This window comes from Bolinopsis microptera, chromosome 10 (genome assembly GCF_026151205.1).
Source record: "Bolinopsis microptera isolate Bmic1 chromosome 10, MBARI_Bmic_1.0, whole genome shotgun sequence".
Taxonomy (NCBI): Eukaryota; Metazoa; Ctenophora; class Tentaculata; order Lobata; family Bolinopsidae; genus Bolinopsis; species Bolinopsis microptera.
In genome coordinates, this window is record NC_087081.1 from 2,538,883 (window position 1) to 2,556,241 (window position 17,359).

Here is a 17,359-nt window from a genome sequence, read left to right on the forward strand (position 1 = left end):
TACTGTGGACACCCTTATTTCTGGATTTGAAACCTGAGCTGGATAACCAACTATTGCAGTTTCGACTTCTGTGTCATTCACACTTAGTGTCATGGTGACCTTTTTAAACGGGGTTTCCGGAACCAATCTTATTGCAGAGATGAAATGTCGATTTTTGCTCATCTCTTTATTTCAATTATGACAGCTATAATATTCTGGTTTATGGTGATGTGCCTTATCTGTAAATGCTTTACATTGGAACGTTATCAGGAACATCACTTTTTTAACATTGCGAGTAACGATGTAAAAGGCGGGAACTAAATCCTTAAATTAGCCACCAAACCACATAATTTTCAATTAACACGTGCAACTAACTTTCTCATCAACAAGCAAATTCACAGAATCAACCACAACAATTTTAATTTCAACACATCAGGCTTGCATGATGGAATGAAAATTGCTTTGTTCCTTCACAATGAATATCTTAAAATCCCATTGTCTTTGGCACCTACCATGTATCAGACTAACTAATGGGCTCACATTTTCACTCTCAATAAGCCGTCTGTATCTACCTACCTATTGAACCTATTGTAGCACAACAAATCGCCGCATTAATTACTACCGATGCTATGTAGAATTTGGCTTAGTTACGTGCGAACGCTGCAACATGCACGCATTCAACTATTTCCCTGGCTTGCGATAATACATATCAATACATAACTATTCTTAATAACAATTAAAGGCGTGTCTCTTGGCGTAATCATGCTAATTATGTGGTTATAAATGTAAAAATATGTAGAAATAAACGTTGTCGTGTCCTCGTTAACATGGCACTTGGACAATTCTCATACTAAATTATCCGCAAATTATGCAGAGTGGATAATATTGGCATGACATTTGCAATAATACCCGTTCCGAAGAATTGAAGTATGAGGAATAATTATTCAGGGAAATGGTGAGCGTGTAAACGGAACAAAAATGTGGATATTTTAGTCCTCAGTACATGACAGGATGTCTATACATTATTAGAACGGATTCGGACCAGCGGAAAGTATTTTATATCGTTTAAACTTTGTGAGCTAGAAATAATGTGTGGCATGCTAATTCCGGAGAATTATCCATCTGATTCTATGAAATATGTAGAAATATGTAGAAATATTGATAAGCATTAATGTACTCATCTACAAGCACACACAAGGCATCAGATTAGATTGATTTTCAGATTGATATTCACACAGTAATGGCTCAGAAAAACGATAGATTCCGCATGTGAAGTATATAAATAAAGTTAGCATGACATGAACAGACTGTGTTATCTAATATGCATAGGATAGTGTATGAAATACACGTGTCGTAGTTCACAGAAATTAATTGCTCATTCTATCAGCTGTTCATGTGAGAACAGGATTAGAAGTTCTACTTCCCGTATGTACGTGTTAACTTGGGATCTAATTTTGGGTAATTTAATTTATCAACTATTGTGCCAAGAATGAATACGATAAATCTTTAGCCTACATCCTAGAATGTATGTGATATTTTCAACATTGAGCGTTTTAATCCCCATTCTGTCCAGTTTTCTAAAATTCCTCTCCCGGAATAACAAATGAATTGTAAAACTACTTCACTAGGGCTGAAACTACTTCAGTAGGGCTGAAACTACTTCAGTAGGACCAGTGCGACTAAAATAGTCGCCACACATATGACGACATGCGCTATATTGTGCAACTTTTGCAGTTTCTGCAAACATGTTATTCTGTCCTGCAGTGATCTAAATCTTTGCACCCGGGTGGCTCTAATTGGGTCAATTAACGCACCAAATATAGAGATAGTTAAAACGGGTTGCTGCACTAGTTGTCTGGGCAGAATATACTTAACTAGAAATTACAGTTTTAAATGAGTGAATTGAGGCGCACCAACGGCAACTTTATAAAATCTGCATTTACTAGAATAGAATACACATAATTTTTGGACAAGCTGTAACTGAAGTTAGAAGATCAATGTGTGACAGTCCTTCAACTCGCTGTGTCAGCTGTAATAATCTAACTTGTAGCTCACAAAAAAAGTAAATGCAATTTAATTACAGTGTCGGAGGAAAAATCTTTCAATCAACTATCAATTTTCAGTAAAAATTATATTTATTAAATTATATTCACGGTCACAGACGAAGAAATGTGAAGAAATATGGCAAACACTTTAAGGCAGTCGGCCACTTTATGGGGTGTGCCACTTTCTGGCAGCCGTGGAAGACGTAAAACTACTGGCTAATACCGAGGGTGTCGTTTCACACGGTTATTCCTCTCAGTATGAAAACATGTTGACTCTGAAAACCCATAACTCAAATTATTTGCCAAGTAGTAGTGTTGAAAGTTTTACTGTTATTTACATTTTATTTGTTGATGGTATAATGTTGAGCTTAATATGAAAAAATGTACAGCACCAGTGTATACATTTAGTTTTGTACTGTTAATTTTTATACTTTTTTTGAAGTCTTAGATACAGCATTTAGTAAATAGCATTTACATATTCATTGACATACAACAATAGTCATTAACATGGAATAATTTTGACATGGAATAATTTTGACGTGAAAATTAGCAGAATCTAACTTTAATTTATGTTAACTCATCCGTCCAAAAATTAAAACTCATTAATTTCATACCCTTTCATATCACAAAACAAATTACAGAATGAATTACAGAATAAATTACAGAGTAAATTACAGCATGGTAGTTCATCTCACGCATTACAAAACGTAGACGTCTGAGTACCTAAACATCAGTTCAGTACAGACTGAACAGCACTTCAGTACAGACTGAACACTTGTCAGGATTGCCCTCAAAACTCTCAGCTCTTCTCTCTCTCAGTCCTATCTAAGGTTTCTCTCTCATTAAGTATACACGGTTTTTACTGAACAAGTTTACAGGCTACACTCTCCTAAATCTTACACCCAGCGAATCTAAAATTATATTTGATTAGGATCTTGAAAGTTAATAACGACATAGCTTAAGTTAATTTAGTTAATAACGACATTAATTAGGTTAACGATAGCCTGGTTAAAACCCAATTTTAAGTAAACTTAGTAAATTATTTTACTCCACTTTTTCTTCTCTCAGGTTAACTTGCTATACCCCTGATTTTCAAAGCAACACAATTAATCATATTAAACATAACAACATCACTAGTTGTCTGCGTGAAGTGCAGCGAATAACAGCACACAGTTGATTACGTTTTAATTGGGCTCAATTAACCGTTTAGTCTAAAGCCATTCTAGAACTACTCCAGAACTACCTACTTCTTCCTCAAAGGAAACGGGCGAGCTGACAGAGATACCTATCGTATATATACGATAGGTATATATATAATATGGTACTTACCGTATTATTTTCTATGAGATAACAGTAAGATTTCACCATTGCTAATCAAAATTTTAGTTTTTAGTTATAAAGAAGTTTTTTTCGATATTCCCAGAATTGATGATGCAATATTAAATTAGGCTGGGTGTAGAAAGCACAGAAGCTGTTAATTAGCGTTAATTAACTGTGCAGCATCGTGTAGAAGTTACACGCAGTCTTTCAAAACAGAGACACGGTGAATATAGTGCAATATCATACAGGTTGTAGTGCAAATATAGTGCAATATCAAACAGGTTGTAGTGCAAATATAGTGCAATATCATACAGGTTGTAGTGCAAATATAGTGCAATTTCAATATCATACAGGTTGTAGTGCAAATATAGTGCAATATCATACAGGTTGTAGTGCAAATATAGTGCAATTTCAATATCATACAGGTTGTAGTGCAAATATAGTGCAATATCATACAGGTTGTAGTGCAAATATAGTGCAATTTCAATATCATACAGGTTGTAGTGCAAATATAGTGCAATTTCAATATCATACAGGTTGTAGTGCAAATATAGTGCAATTTCAATATCATACAGGTTGTAGTGCAAATATAGTGCAATATCAATATCATACCTGGGTTGTAGTGCAAATATAGTGCAATTTCAATATCATACAGGTTGTAGTGCAAATATAGTGCAATTTCAATATCATACAGGTTGTAGTGCAAATATAATATAGTGCAATATCATACAGGTTGTAGTGCAATATAGTGCAATATCAATATCATACAGGTTGTAGTGCAAATATAGTGCAATTTCAATATCATACAGGTTGTAGTGCAAATATAGTGCAATTTCAATATCATACAGGTTGTAGTGCAAATATAGTGCAATTTCAATATCATACAGGTTGTAGTGCAAATATAGTGCAATATCATACAGGTTGTAGTGCAAATATAGTGCAATTTCAATATCATACAGGTTGTAGTGCAATATAGTGCAATATCAATATCATACAGGTTGTAGTGCAAATATAGTGCAATTTCAATATCATACAGGTTGTAGTGCAAATATAGTGCAATTTCAATATCATACAGGTTGTAGTGCAAATATAGTGCAATTTCAATATCATACAGGTTGTAGTGCAAATATAGTGCAATATCATACAGGTTGTAGTGCAAATATAGTGCAATTTCAATATCATACAGGTTGTAGTGCAATATAGTGCAATATCATACCTGGGTTGTAGTGCAATATAGTGCAATATCATACAGGTTGTAGTGCAATATAGTGCAATATCAATATCATACAGGTTGTAGTGCAAATATAGTGCAATATCATACAGGTTGTAGTGCAAATATAGTGCAATTTCAATATCATACAGGTTGTAGTGCAAATATAGTGCAATACCATACAGGTTGTAGTGCAAATATAGTGCAATATCAATATCATACAGGTTGTAGTGCAAATATAGTGCAATTTCAATATCATACAGGTTGTAGTGCAAATATAGTGCAATTTCAATATCATACCTGGGTTGTAGTGCAAATATAGTGCAATATCATACAGGTTGTAGTGCAAATATAGTGCAATTTCAATATCATACAGGTTGTAGTGCAAATATAGTGCAATACCATACAGGTTGTAGTGCAAATATAGTGCAATTTCAATATCATACAGGTTGTAGTGCAAATATAGTGCAATTTCAATATCATACAGGTTGTAGTGCAAATATAGTGCAATATCATACAGGTTGTACTTCAATATCATGCAGGTTACAGTGCAATTATATCCTATAACTCTATAAACAAGAAAACTTTCCAATAATTTCCCTAGGGGGTCCATGTTGATTGTTGCCGTCTCAGGTCTACCAATTAATTTCCACCAGTTTTAAAAACATTCAACTGCCTATAATAATTTCTACTACGGCTTAAAGTGCTGATATATATTGTCATGTCGTAAAAAAAATTCGTACAACAGTGTAACAGTGCCTAAAGCCTTGGAAACGTCATTCTTACATTCATGAAAATGCAATCTTTTAATAACACAAGTGCACTGTGACTTGCACCAATAAAGATATTAAAGAATATATTGTATGAGTGCATATATTCTGGATTTTAGTATATTGGATTACTAGAGCGTGTTTCCATGTTATTTTGAGAGAAATACCGTTTTGCCGTCAATCAAATGAAGAAACATAGTGTGAGTGGGAAATATTATTGAACACAGAATATTCTACAGAATATTGTGTTAATGGTGACAAATGACTCGGTTTTACATTACCGCGAATCAGTAATAATGGCCGTTTAACATTTAGCACTTTCAATCTCTCAGATTATGTGACCGTAACGACCAATACTGTATTGTGAAATGGAATGTAGGATATTTTATGTATGCATGCTTCAGTGTTGGGAATGTGGTCATGACAAATGTGTATTTAAATATTTTTTGTTAGAGAAAAGATGAAAATGACGTGTAAAATATTACTTTAAACACGGTTTAAATACCCGAAAGGAAAAGCAGTCGATTTTTTTCATCACGTTATGTAGATAAGAAAATTATTTTGTGTGTACATTGGCGCGCATAATAACTTTCTTTTGACCAGAGGGTCAGATTCAAGCACTTCTTAGTTTGCTTCAATGCTTCTGGTACCAATACATTGTGAATTGAGAGACCAATATTATAATCGTGAGTACATTCTGTGCAGTACAATCTATTTACACATCTAATGATCATGTCAACAACTTTAATCCTTAATGTTCGTATCCTCCTTCCTAAGCTTCCTTCTAAGCTTGTTTATTTCCTCCTCAAATCTCAATCTATCGTCAAGATAATTATACCAGTGGCTTGAAGATCTGCTGTAAACAGAGTTAAAAGATAAATACAAAACTCGGTGTTATTTACTTCAGACTAGAGGTTTAATGTGATCATTGTAGTGTTCAGTAGAGAGCAACACGGCTTTCGACAGACAATGTGAAACAAGGCAAATGACTGGTGAAAACCAAATGAAATAATTTACGTTTCAGCACTCATTGGCCTTTTGCTAAGATTTTAAATTACAAAGGTCTCATTTAAGTAGGCGAGCCCAATTATAAGAACTAAGACAAGTATGTAAGGTGGACCACAACTTGGCTAAACATACACGGAAGTTTAATATAATATGCTACTCTAATATAATATTTAAAATAGTAACTTTCAACAGAATTATGCGCTAACCACATCAGCAGGTTATTATTCAGTATAAACCCCTTTCTTATCATATTATTAAAAGTTTAGGTTTTTGGCTTGAAATTCAGTGTTTTTACAAGTCTCAGCAACACTAAAATCACAGTCCCCAAAGAATTTTGCGAAGTTTCTAGTTCCTTTTTTTTGTAAAACCCTTGTTGATATATGGGATCTTGAGAATGTTAAACTACTAAAGTAAATACCACCGAGTTTTGTATTTATCTTTTGGCCCTGTTTACAGCAGATCTTTAAGCCACTAGTATAATTATCTTGACGATAGATTGAGATTTATGGAGGAAATAAACAAGTTTATAAGCTTTAAGATATAATCTATAATGTGATTAAACAAGTAAGTAAGCATATAAAAAGTGACTTAAAGTAGCAGTTCCGATGGTGATTATAACGATCTCATTATGTCTGTAAGTCAGCTACTCAATATAAAACCTGTTTCTTGAACTACAATAATGATAACATATCATATTGTATTCTCCAGAGGATACGCGATTAAAGGTTAGATAATGTAACCAAGTTACATTCTGCGGAATTAAAGTTGTGTAACTGTAATTATTTGATACTTTCAACACTACGTTATATATAACGTTAGTTATATTAATAGTTATATTAACTAACTATTAACTTACTATATATTATATAGTAAGTTAATAGTTAGTTAACAGTGGGGGGGGTGTAACCCAAAAAAACCCAAAAAAACCCAATCCCAGTATGACCTTTTTCAGGGTAGGAGTTGGGTTTTTTTGGGTTTTTTACAAATTTTTCATTTGAAGGAAATAAAATCATGTAGGCACCTAGCAAAACAATTATCAGTACAACATCACTGTTGTGGTTCATCACTACAACATCACAATAGATATAATCGCTTAAATATCACCCAAAAGCAGTATTTTATTCACTGATGCACTCAGAAGAAGTTGGCCATCCTGATATGATATCAGCCATATGTAATGCTCACTTCGAGTTAGTAGGGACGCAACTCACTGATGACCCCAACCCTGACCGCAACCGGTACGAGAGGAATAAAGCCTTTCCTCTCACTTTCACGATCTCTGTTTCCGTTTTCCTGATCATCCGCTTAACGAGAAACCATGCTCTATTTCCAACTGAAAGAATCTTGCAGTTACCATCAGCTGCATGATCACATGTGATATTAAGTGATATCTTCGCTTGTTTATGGCCCTGGAGTCGCTAAAATTTTGACTGGGATGGCATTCGATCAACAAACCTCAACAGCCGTATCATGATGCAGAGCATCACCATACACAGTTACTATTTTCGCCCATTCCTCTGATGAGTCAATATCCTCCACTTCCTCTTCTTCATCATCTGTTCCCGCTTCGTCACTCTCTGCTCCGTCAGAAGATGGTTGGAAAGCCTCTCCTTCAAAGCTAAAGTGTTCTTGAAGGATTTCTCTACCCCTTGAGACTCCCTTCTTCATAGCTTGTAACAATCTTGAGATTGAAGTATCTTTACCTCTAAACAGTTTCTCTGCTTTCGGATGCGGTATAACAAGCTTGTTGCGAGAGTGGGCAACTGTTACAGGGATCAAACTTTTGCCGAGTGCATCAAGCTCGAGGGAACGGTTTGATTTGCCCATGCCAACCAACATATCCTTAGAACACAGATTAGTTATAATGCCTGCATGGAGGCCTATGCACAGGAAAGCATAAAGTTTGCTCGCAGGCATCGGATGTAAACAGCCAGGGCATAAAGTGTTGATAACTGTTGTCAGCTGTTACACTGAGAATGTACAGCATCAGACCCTCGACTGTAATAATCGCCTTATCAAAATTTTTACAAGTAGGCAGGTGGTCTTTCAATGGTTGTGTGAAGCTTAGGTGGCCCAAGGCGTCACCGCTGGATAGAAGCTGGGTGGAAGCCCTGATGTGAGGCTCCCAGAACTTTGAAAAGGGGTATCCTGCTGGTGCCCTCTTCCAGACACTCATCGGACAGCATGATGAATGCCACTACCTCCGCGTGGTGAAGACTGGATACTGGACAGGGGGTCCAGGCTAAAGGCAGGACGGTCGACGGGAGACATTGAGCCCCGGAAGTTCAATAATTTGATCTATTGACTCCTTAACTCTTGGTCTACAAGAGGCTTGGAGACTCGTAAATCTTTACTGTGGATTGCACAGTAGCTAAAGAGGTGTTGGCTGTTACCCTGTTCAACCTAGTCTACTATGACCCAGCTAGACTGGACCACACTCTGGTAGTCAGGATACGGCTCCCTATGCCCAGGGTACCGGGTAACGAGGTAGTCAGGGGAAGGGTTAGTCCCCGCTAAAGTGTAGCTCTGTTCTCACTCTAACCTCCTTATGCTTTGGGATAAAATCGGAAAGTCCCACACTGGAGCAGGTGACGATTGGGTAAGGATTACAACTGATGCTGTTGGGTAGAAAAAGGAAGTGTCACATTTGTCTTGTATAGCATATGTTCGTGCAATTACATGCTCAAGATACCCAAGATATTATGGTGAGAGTCAAAGATGGCTATTGTTCAAGCGGATGCCCTTAACCTTTTAGTGGCGCAAGAGTTAAGAACACAATCCACTGCCAATGTGCAGGGGACTGCACAGGATTGTGAGCCAACTGAAAAGTCAAGATGAAGTTTATCAACAGCTTAAGGGTTAAAGCCCCTTATTTTTCTAGTGGAAGTTAAGTGGTTGCCGGGGTAACTACGCTGCTATTACAAAAGCTGATGACTCGGTCTCCACAACACGACAACCTATTTCTACAGAAAGTCAAACAAGAAAACATCAAAAAATATGAACATCAATTGTATTGTATCATGTAAAAGACTGCTAAGGTTAGCACATTTAACATAAGAACAGCCAGAGAACAGCACAAACGCATCGAACTTGCAGAACTATTTTCTCGAAGCAAGCTGCACATCCTTGGCCTGCAAGAACATCATGTAGTGCATTCTGAGCCTACCAGGATAGAAAAGATGAACAAAGGGATTCATCTAGTGACCTCATCTGCGTGGAGAAACGCAGCTGGCGCTTCTAATGGGAGAGTAGGAATCATCTTGACGAGGACAGCATATGAGGCTATTTAAGTCTTATAAAATCTTACAGCGCAAGGATCCTCACCATGTCTTTCAATGGAAAGCGCAGGCTCACTGTCATCACATGCTACAGTCCTACAGAAGCCTCATCTGATGAGGAGGCAGAAAATCTCTTTTGTCTAAAACCAAGCATCTTACTGTTAATTTAGTAGAAGAGGAGCCACACACAATAACTTCTAAGGACGGACATGCCTTAGAGGAAGTTGAGGATTTTTTCTACCTAGGAGCCTGGATAAGTACAACGGAGCACGACTTTAGGGTACGCAAGGCTTGGGCTGCCTACCACAAAATGAAGGCTATATGGAGGTCCAATTTGCGCCGAGATTTAAAGATCCGTCTGTTTCAAGGCTACAGTTGAATCAATCTTCCTGTATGGAACGGAAACGTGGGCAATGACAGAATCTTTAAAAAGAATAGACGGGTGTTACAGTAGAATGCTTTGGATGGCCCTAAACGTGGACTGGAGAGAACATCGCACCAACAAAGAGGTCTTTGGATCACTCTTAAGAGTTAGTTCGAAGATACAGGCCAGAAGAATGAGGTTGGCTGGGCACATCCAGAGATCCAGCGATATGATGACCTGGCAGTACACCAACTTCTTCTTCGGGGACCTAGCCATGGGACCAGAGGGAGGGGCAGACCACCGTCCACCGCTCACCTTCGTCGATAACCTAATAAGTGACACCGTACTCAAGAACACTGGGGAGATTAAGGAGCTTATGGCGGACAGAAAGCTTTGGAGACACATCATTGAGACTCGGACTCTGAAGCCGCCTTAAGTCAAGTAATTTAAGTCATGTGCTTTGACTTGCCCTTGACCTTCGTCATAGCCTCTTTCAATGACAGGAGAACACATTTGCCACATTTGGCACATTTCCACTTTCTGCATTCATATGGATTATATCTCGATGAACTAGACATCCTTTTTGCTATCGTGATAACATAATTTTATTATAAACACACTTATATACTATGTAAACTATCTATTAAGTTAAGACATGAGAACAACACGTAGGTAAGACTCAGTGGGAAATAATTCACATTCAATACAACAAATGAAATGGCTAGAATTTTGTTTAAATTTTGTTTAAAAAACCCAAAAAAACCCAAAAAAACCCAATCCCAGTATTACCTTTTGTTGGGTAGGAGTTGGGTTTTTTTGGGTTACACCCCCCCCCCCAACAGTTAGTTAATAGAGCCACCTGTTAATGTTTCCTGGTGATGACAATGTGACGATGAAAGATGAATTCGATCATTTTTCCTGTTGACCACACCTGTTGAGTCAAGTGGAGAATCAAAGATACGATCCAGGATCAATCTATGGGTAATAGACACATAATTATTAACCATCTCATTGTTCAATTTAAACTGCAATCATTTTCAAATCATAAGTTTAACAAATTATCACTTCAAAGAAAGTGTCTGACTCAAGTGATAGAGATATGTTTGATAATACTTGACAAGGCAACCTCTGAACAGGTCTCGCAATCACTGAGCCACTTGAAGGGGGCGGATGTGATTTCTCGCTTTGACGAGAATATCCACCGAATTCAATTCTTTAGGAATTTCGTAACGAAATCAAAGTACATCTTCATGGGGGTTTGTTTCAGAAAATTCAGATTAGAAAATTAAAATATTCTTACGGGGGGATAGTTAGTCATAATTCTGTCTGGAAACAAGACACGCCCAATTTATAAGACGTTAAATTCATGTATATTCTACATCGGCTGAAATTTGAACCCACGAAATCGATTAGACATGATGCCACGAATTATTGGGTATACTTTAATCAAATAACCACGTCCCACCAGATGATAGGACACGTGATAGGACACGTGATAATACGTGCACAAGACACGTTCAGAAATACACCGGTTATATGACGAGGCATAGTATCAGCGCGGCGTACGCTTGATATAAGCAGAACACACCTTTGAGACCCAGATACTAACTACAATAATTTTATATCTAGTTCGAAAAGTTATGTGTGTCAAATACAGCTGTTTCACGCCTAACTAACACCGTTTATACTATAAAGTTTACCTGTTACACCCACAGAAACTGGGATTAGACTCAGGTTTATGTATCATAGACTATTCACAATTAGTAACAAAGACTTTAAATCTTACCCAAAACTGCCCATTTTCAACAAAAGCTTTTTCAATTTCTTTTGGTTTTGTCTCAGCTATCCAGTGTTATTGAGCAAAACGTGAGCTTTGTAATTTTCTTTTGTCGATATTATCGCACATCACATCTGAACTGAACTGAACTGTGATACCGCATCCGGTATCACATGATGCGGAAGAAATGTACATATAATTGTGTGTGACCTTCAACTGGGTCGGTTGTCTCCCTGATACAAGATTTAGCACTCTACATCCAACAAAACCATCCTTATTTGGATATGACCGAGTGAAAAGATCAAAAGAGACGGCCAGCCCACAACCTCTTCCTGGTGATATAACACCAAGTATTCAGGTGCCAAGCAGTGCTTACAACTACAAGGTTTGTGATATCTCTTAAATCATTGCTTGTAAGAAGATAGAACTTAAGTTAAGAATATGATGGCCTTATGGTGAACTACATTCAGATCGCTATTTTCTTCTGGTTTCGACTTTCGGGTCACACAATAAACGCTTGCTGCAAGCCTTTTGTCCGCTACTAGGGCAGAAATAGCAGAATTAACTCTACGGTATTTGCAGCGAAATTTGGTAAATAGTTTACTTGACCTCATAATATAGGAGGCTAAATAAAATTTCAAAATATTTTTAAATAATTGTCTATTGGCTGGTCTCTGGAAACAGAAAGTAAAACGCACCTGATTCTCGAGTACCTTCTTAGAGTAATATAGAACTATCTCAGATAGCATAACTTTGCATTGATGCTCCAGAGTCCAGGATCTCCTGCCTCAAGTTTGTCACTTTAATAACAGCACTAATCCTTACCAAAACAATGAAATTAAATATAACCAAAGTTAAAGCCCTCTCCTAACCCAGAGCAGTGAAGAATTTAACTTTTGTGAATGCTACCCAAAAATGTGGCTACGTTATTGTCAACAACTATAGCTGGACACTAAGGCGAGCTGCACCACTCTACATTCTACATTCTACAATCTACATGCTGTATAGTGTAGACATGGGCGACTTCACCACATTGGGCTGTAAAGTTAAAGAAGAACTCCCAAAGTTTGAAATACATGACAATAAAGACTTGGTTTGGATTTCGTCATCTTTAGCGTGAAGGATTGTGGGATTGTGTGATTTGTGGTGTGATTTGTGTGATTTATAGTGTGATTCCCACACCTTGACACGCCATGCAGTCCGGACTAGACTGTAATTATCATGTCTGTCAAATGAGCAGCGTTTAGAAGCAGATGTGTTATAAAAGTACACAAAACCTTAACTGTTGATGTTTAGAACCGAAACCGGTCAAGTTGAAACTACCACTGTATTTCTTGGATAGTTAGCATTATACATCCTCTTGAGGGTTGAGAGATTCTTTATATCTGTGGAGACAATCCATGGAGTTTAGGAGATAATAGTGAAGATAAAGTTTGATAGTTTATAAAAAACAGACTGAAGTGTATTTACAGAGCTGACCTAATATCGCACTTATAACAGTTACAGAGTTGTTAATTAACTGCAATGTATCTCCAGAGCTGTGGGTTCGTGATGTAAACATTAGAGTATTTTAAACAATCACACGAGTTCATGGTACCTACAAGTTGTATAATAAGAGTTCAGTGCAACTATAATGGGAGTTCAGAAGCAGGTCCAGTCTTGTTCAGCTCACCGTGTAAGTAGGTGTCAGTGAGGAGATGTGACAGTAGCTGTCACGTGACAGTAGCTGTCACGTGACAGTAGCTGTCACGTGACACACTACTACTACTACTGCTACTATCACGTGATGTGACAGTAGTAAATGTTCAGAGCACTGTGACAGTTACAAGTTATGTAGTGGTTTATATACCACGCCCTGCAACCCATCACCTTTTGTGTACAGGTATAGATATTTTAATGCTATTTTTAGTTAGGTGAATGGTATGATGTTTTAATTATATATTGTATTTCACTAAAATGTTTAATTCCAGGCCTATATAATACACACATTTATGATGAAGCTTTATCCTTTATTTATAATTTTACATCTTTTTAGGATTTCAGATAGTTGTCCTTCATGCAGGACTGATTAACTCTTTGGGATGTTATTTTACTATCGAAGTGTTAGAATACAGTGTTATACATTACATTATCATAATATTTTATTGTTCAACTAAGGTGTAGTATTGCCAGATCCCAGTTCAATTTGTAACGGAGTTTTATATTAACAGGAAAACGATGTAACAGAGTCGATATATTTTAATGTTGCCATGGGGTGGCAAGTCCCCATACATCGTCGTCCGGTAGTTTCATTGCGTCCTAATATATTTCACTAGACTCTTATACTTCACATTAATGTTTTTCTTAAGAAAGCTCAGAGACCAGAGTGAGTACTGAGTATACATTCATTAATATTCTAGTTCCATATTTCTGAAGAAATTGTTACCAAAGAGTGAGCATTGAAATTCTAGAAATTATAATTTTTATATCATAGTATTTAATGTATTCGCTGCTATTGATCTGTTTTCAGAATATAACCGAACAGTGTATAATACTATTAAACCTCTCAGTGCCAGATGATAAATCATAAAGCCGTGAATTATGTCGCTGGTACACATAGTCATAAGCACTATGGCAAAATTGACAGTCGCGAATTGTCTCCAAAATGATCTAACTAAACTTTTAAAACTTTTAAAACAACCGATCATTATTGGGCGCCAGAGTCGCCATAGCGTAATGTTTTACGAGATGACGACATTTACAGTATAGGGAAATAAAAAATATAGGGAAAATCTTGGTCGCACTTTCGTATGCTTTGCGCGATAACGAAAATATTATTAAGAAGTCATGAACTGTAGTAATTTAATTATTATAATTACTAATTATGTATAATTACAATACCTTTATGTTCGCACGCTCAGCCTTCAAATCGTGGATATCCTCATCCTTTAGATCCAACTCTTGGAGTAGATTGTTGTACTCTTTCGTCACTTTCTGGTAGTCCTGAATAAGCAATAACGAGTTAGGAGTGTGTTGCAGTTTATTGGTAATGGGGTAGATGTAATGGGGTATATGTAATGATTAGGTCTACTTCATAAGTGGCCGGGGATGAAGAATCTTCTCCCTCCGGAAGTCCTGAGTCACACTCATGTGGCATTGTTGAGGGCTTGTTCTACGAGAACTCGTGAGAGAACCTCTAGCAAGAGCTGTACTAGTGTGTACTAGTAGTGTGTACTAGTGTAAACTAGTGTCATATTTACACTATATATATTGTGACCGGCTGTAGTTGGAACCGAACCAAGAACCTTCTCCTCGACAGACAAGTTTCTAATGCCTACTATCTGACTGGTAATGGAGCAGGCTGTTGATATGTTCGTCGTGGGAAAATGTTGTTAACACCCAATTGTTAATAATTTGCATAGAATGCCATATTAAGTCACTGATAGCTGAAGCTTGATACCCACTCTATTAAAATGTGGAAATACGGACTGATTTAGCAAAAAAACACGTACCGAAATAAGATCTGACAAAAAACAAACAAAAAACAAACAAACAAACAAACAAACAAACAAACAAACAAACAAACAAACAAACAAACAAACAAACAAACAAACAAACAAACAAACAAACAAACAAACAAACAAACAAACAAACAAACAAACAAACAAACAAACAAACAAACAAACAAACAAACAAACAAACAAACAAACAAACAAACAAACAAACAAACAAACAAACAAACAAATAGATAAGATGGGTGTTTAACCTCTTCTAAGGGTGTCTTCTTAGCTTGAGCAGGGTTGAATTGGTCGCTCACTATCTCGTTGTATAACTCCTGAAAGTAACGGGTTTTAAAATAAACAAATTTAAGATTTAGAATATGTTTATAGGTGCAATGTAAGTTATGTAAATTATAGGTTAAAAAGTATGATTGTGATGATTTTATCATTATCATCCATATTCTGTCAATATATATTTATTATTAAGCCTCTAGACTCAAGGTATAGTTCCATGAATTATCAACTCTCATACACCTACATTCTACAAACAACATGTTTCTTGATCAAACTATGTATATCTGGTGACGTCAAGTGAAATTAGGTGACGTCAAGTGAAATTTGACGGACAATTTACAACATTGACTTAACGTCCTGTACAGTGTACACTCGACATGTCTGACGAGTTAGGAACTGTAGGAACTGTAGGAACTGTCGTGGAACCAGCGTTTGACGTAGATCATGTAGGGAAATGGGATGTGTTACTGTAATTATTGTCGTATTTTGAATGACAATCAATAACTCTAGTCGGGTCCCAACCGTTCTAAAAGGCCATATTGTTAGCTTTTCGTGTTAAAAGCGATTTCTCGACGGTTATCACCTCTTTAGATGATGCTTAAAACATTTTGACTCTATTGAATTTTTTGAACTTAATGCAATACGGCTGTTTTCGGCCACACCCTTTTTCAGGGTTTCCCGGACACTCGAATTTTTGTATTTCAGCCCAGAAACGTCGTAGAGACTGTTCCCATACACCAAAATGTGCCTAATAGCAATATTTATATACAACTTATGAAGCAACATATACCCTTAAAGGTTTATTTTCGGAAATGTGGCTGAAAAACGGATTTTTGCTAGAAAGGTCCTGAAGACTCATGAGCAACATAGCATTTGTCACAAGATGTAAGATGACTCACTCTGTGTCCAGAAACACCTAACAAAATTGGAGAATGATCTAGCAGCATATTTGTGTCTTACGAAAGGGTAATTTTTCAAAATTACGGTTTCTTTAGTAAAGGTCAAAGTAAAGGTCAAAGGGTCAGCTGCTAACAGAATTGTTCGCAATTGCCGACTCATGCACAACATATACTCAAAAACGCTCCGTTTAGGAGTAATTAGTAAATAAGTTTAACTAATGCATGATTTTTGAAAACTCCAACAATTTTTCATTGGCACCAATTTAGCCAAAATGTGATGACCAAAATTCAACTTTTAATTTATTCATTCCATGAAACTATGACATGTACTAAGAATACCGGACCTAAAATAATTCGGCACTGGATCCGGGCCAGATTGTTGCTTGACCACTGACCAGTAGCCCACTTTATTATTATAATTGACTTCGCTGCCTCGACCAATATTGGTCTGTAAACCCTGGATTGAGATCTGTTGGCCCCAGTTTAATATAGCTCATTTACCATAATAATATAATAGCAATACCGCAAAAAGAATATGGGGTCATTCTGAAGTGGGAACCAAACCACTGCGGTATTATAGGAAATTAGCTAAATTTAAATAATGGATCCGGGCCAGATTGTTACTTGACCACTGACCAGTAGGCAGTACCCACTTTATAATTATAATTGACTTCGCTGCATCGACCAATATTGGTATGTTATCCCTGGATTGAGATCTGTTGGCCGCAGTTAAATTTAGCTAATTTCCTACAATACCGCAGTGGTTTGGTTCCCACTTCAGAATGACCCCATATTCTTACCATCCGACTCGAGATTTACCCACAGATTCGTTTCTCCAAAGTCGACCGATATAATTTAGAGATCTTCTGCCAAAATGTCAATGTGGTTTAATCCTTTGCGGTGTGAGTTTCTCACACGTCATGCCATTATAAATAA

The 17,359-nt window shown here is 36.8% G+C and overlaps 3 protein-coding genes across 4 annotated transcripts in view; 1 reads left to right on the plus strand and 2 right to left on the minus strand.

The window, feature by feature from the left end:
- LOC134821963 (U6 snRNA-associated Sm-like protein LSm5) overlaps positions 1 to 17,359 on the minus strand; it is a 70,783-nt gene that overhangs the window by 28,957 nt on the left and 24,467 nt on the right. The gene's annotated exons all lie outside the window — the stretch shown is intronic.
- The window catches only part of LOC134821959 (uncharacterized), a 103,336-nt gene that overhangs the window by 15,384 nt on the left and 70,593 nt on the right, over positions 1 to 17,359 (plus strand). The window lies entirely within an intron of this gene.
- The window catches only part of LOC134821962 (liprin-alpha-2-like), a 45,837-nt gene that overhangs the window by 13,943 nt on the left and 14,535 nt on the right, over positions 1 to 17,359 (minus strand). For both annotated transcript variants that reach the window (XM_063832794.1, XM_063832795.1), the window contains exons 4-5: positions 15,497 to 15,565; positions 14,632 to 14,733 (exon numbers count right to left, since the gene is read on the minus strand). In XM_063832794.1, coding sequence (XP_063688864.1) covers positions 14,632 to 14,733; positions 15,497 to 15,565 — 171 coding nt within the window. The remainder of the gene's footprint in view (positions 1 to 14,631; positions 14,734 to 15,496; positions 15,566 to 17,359) is intronic.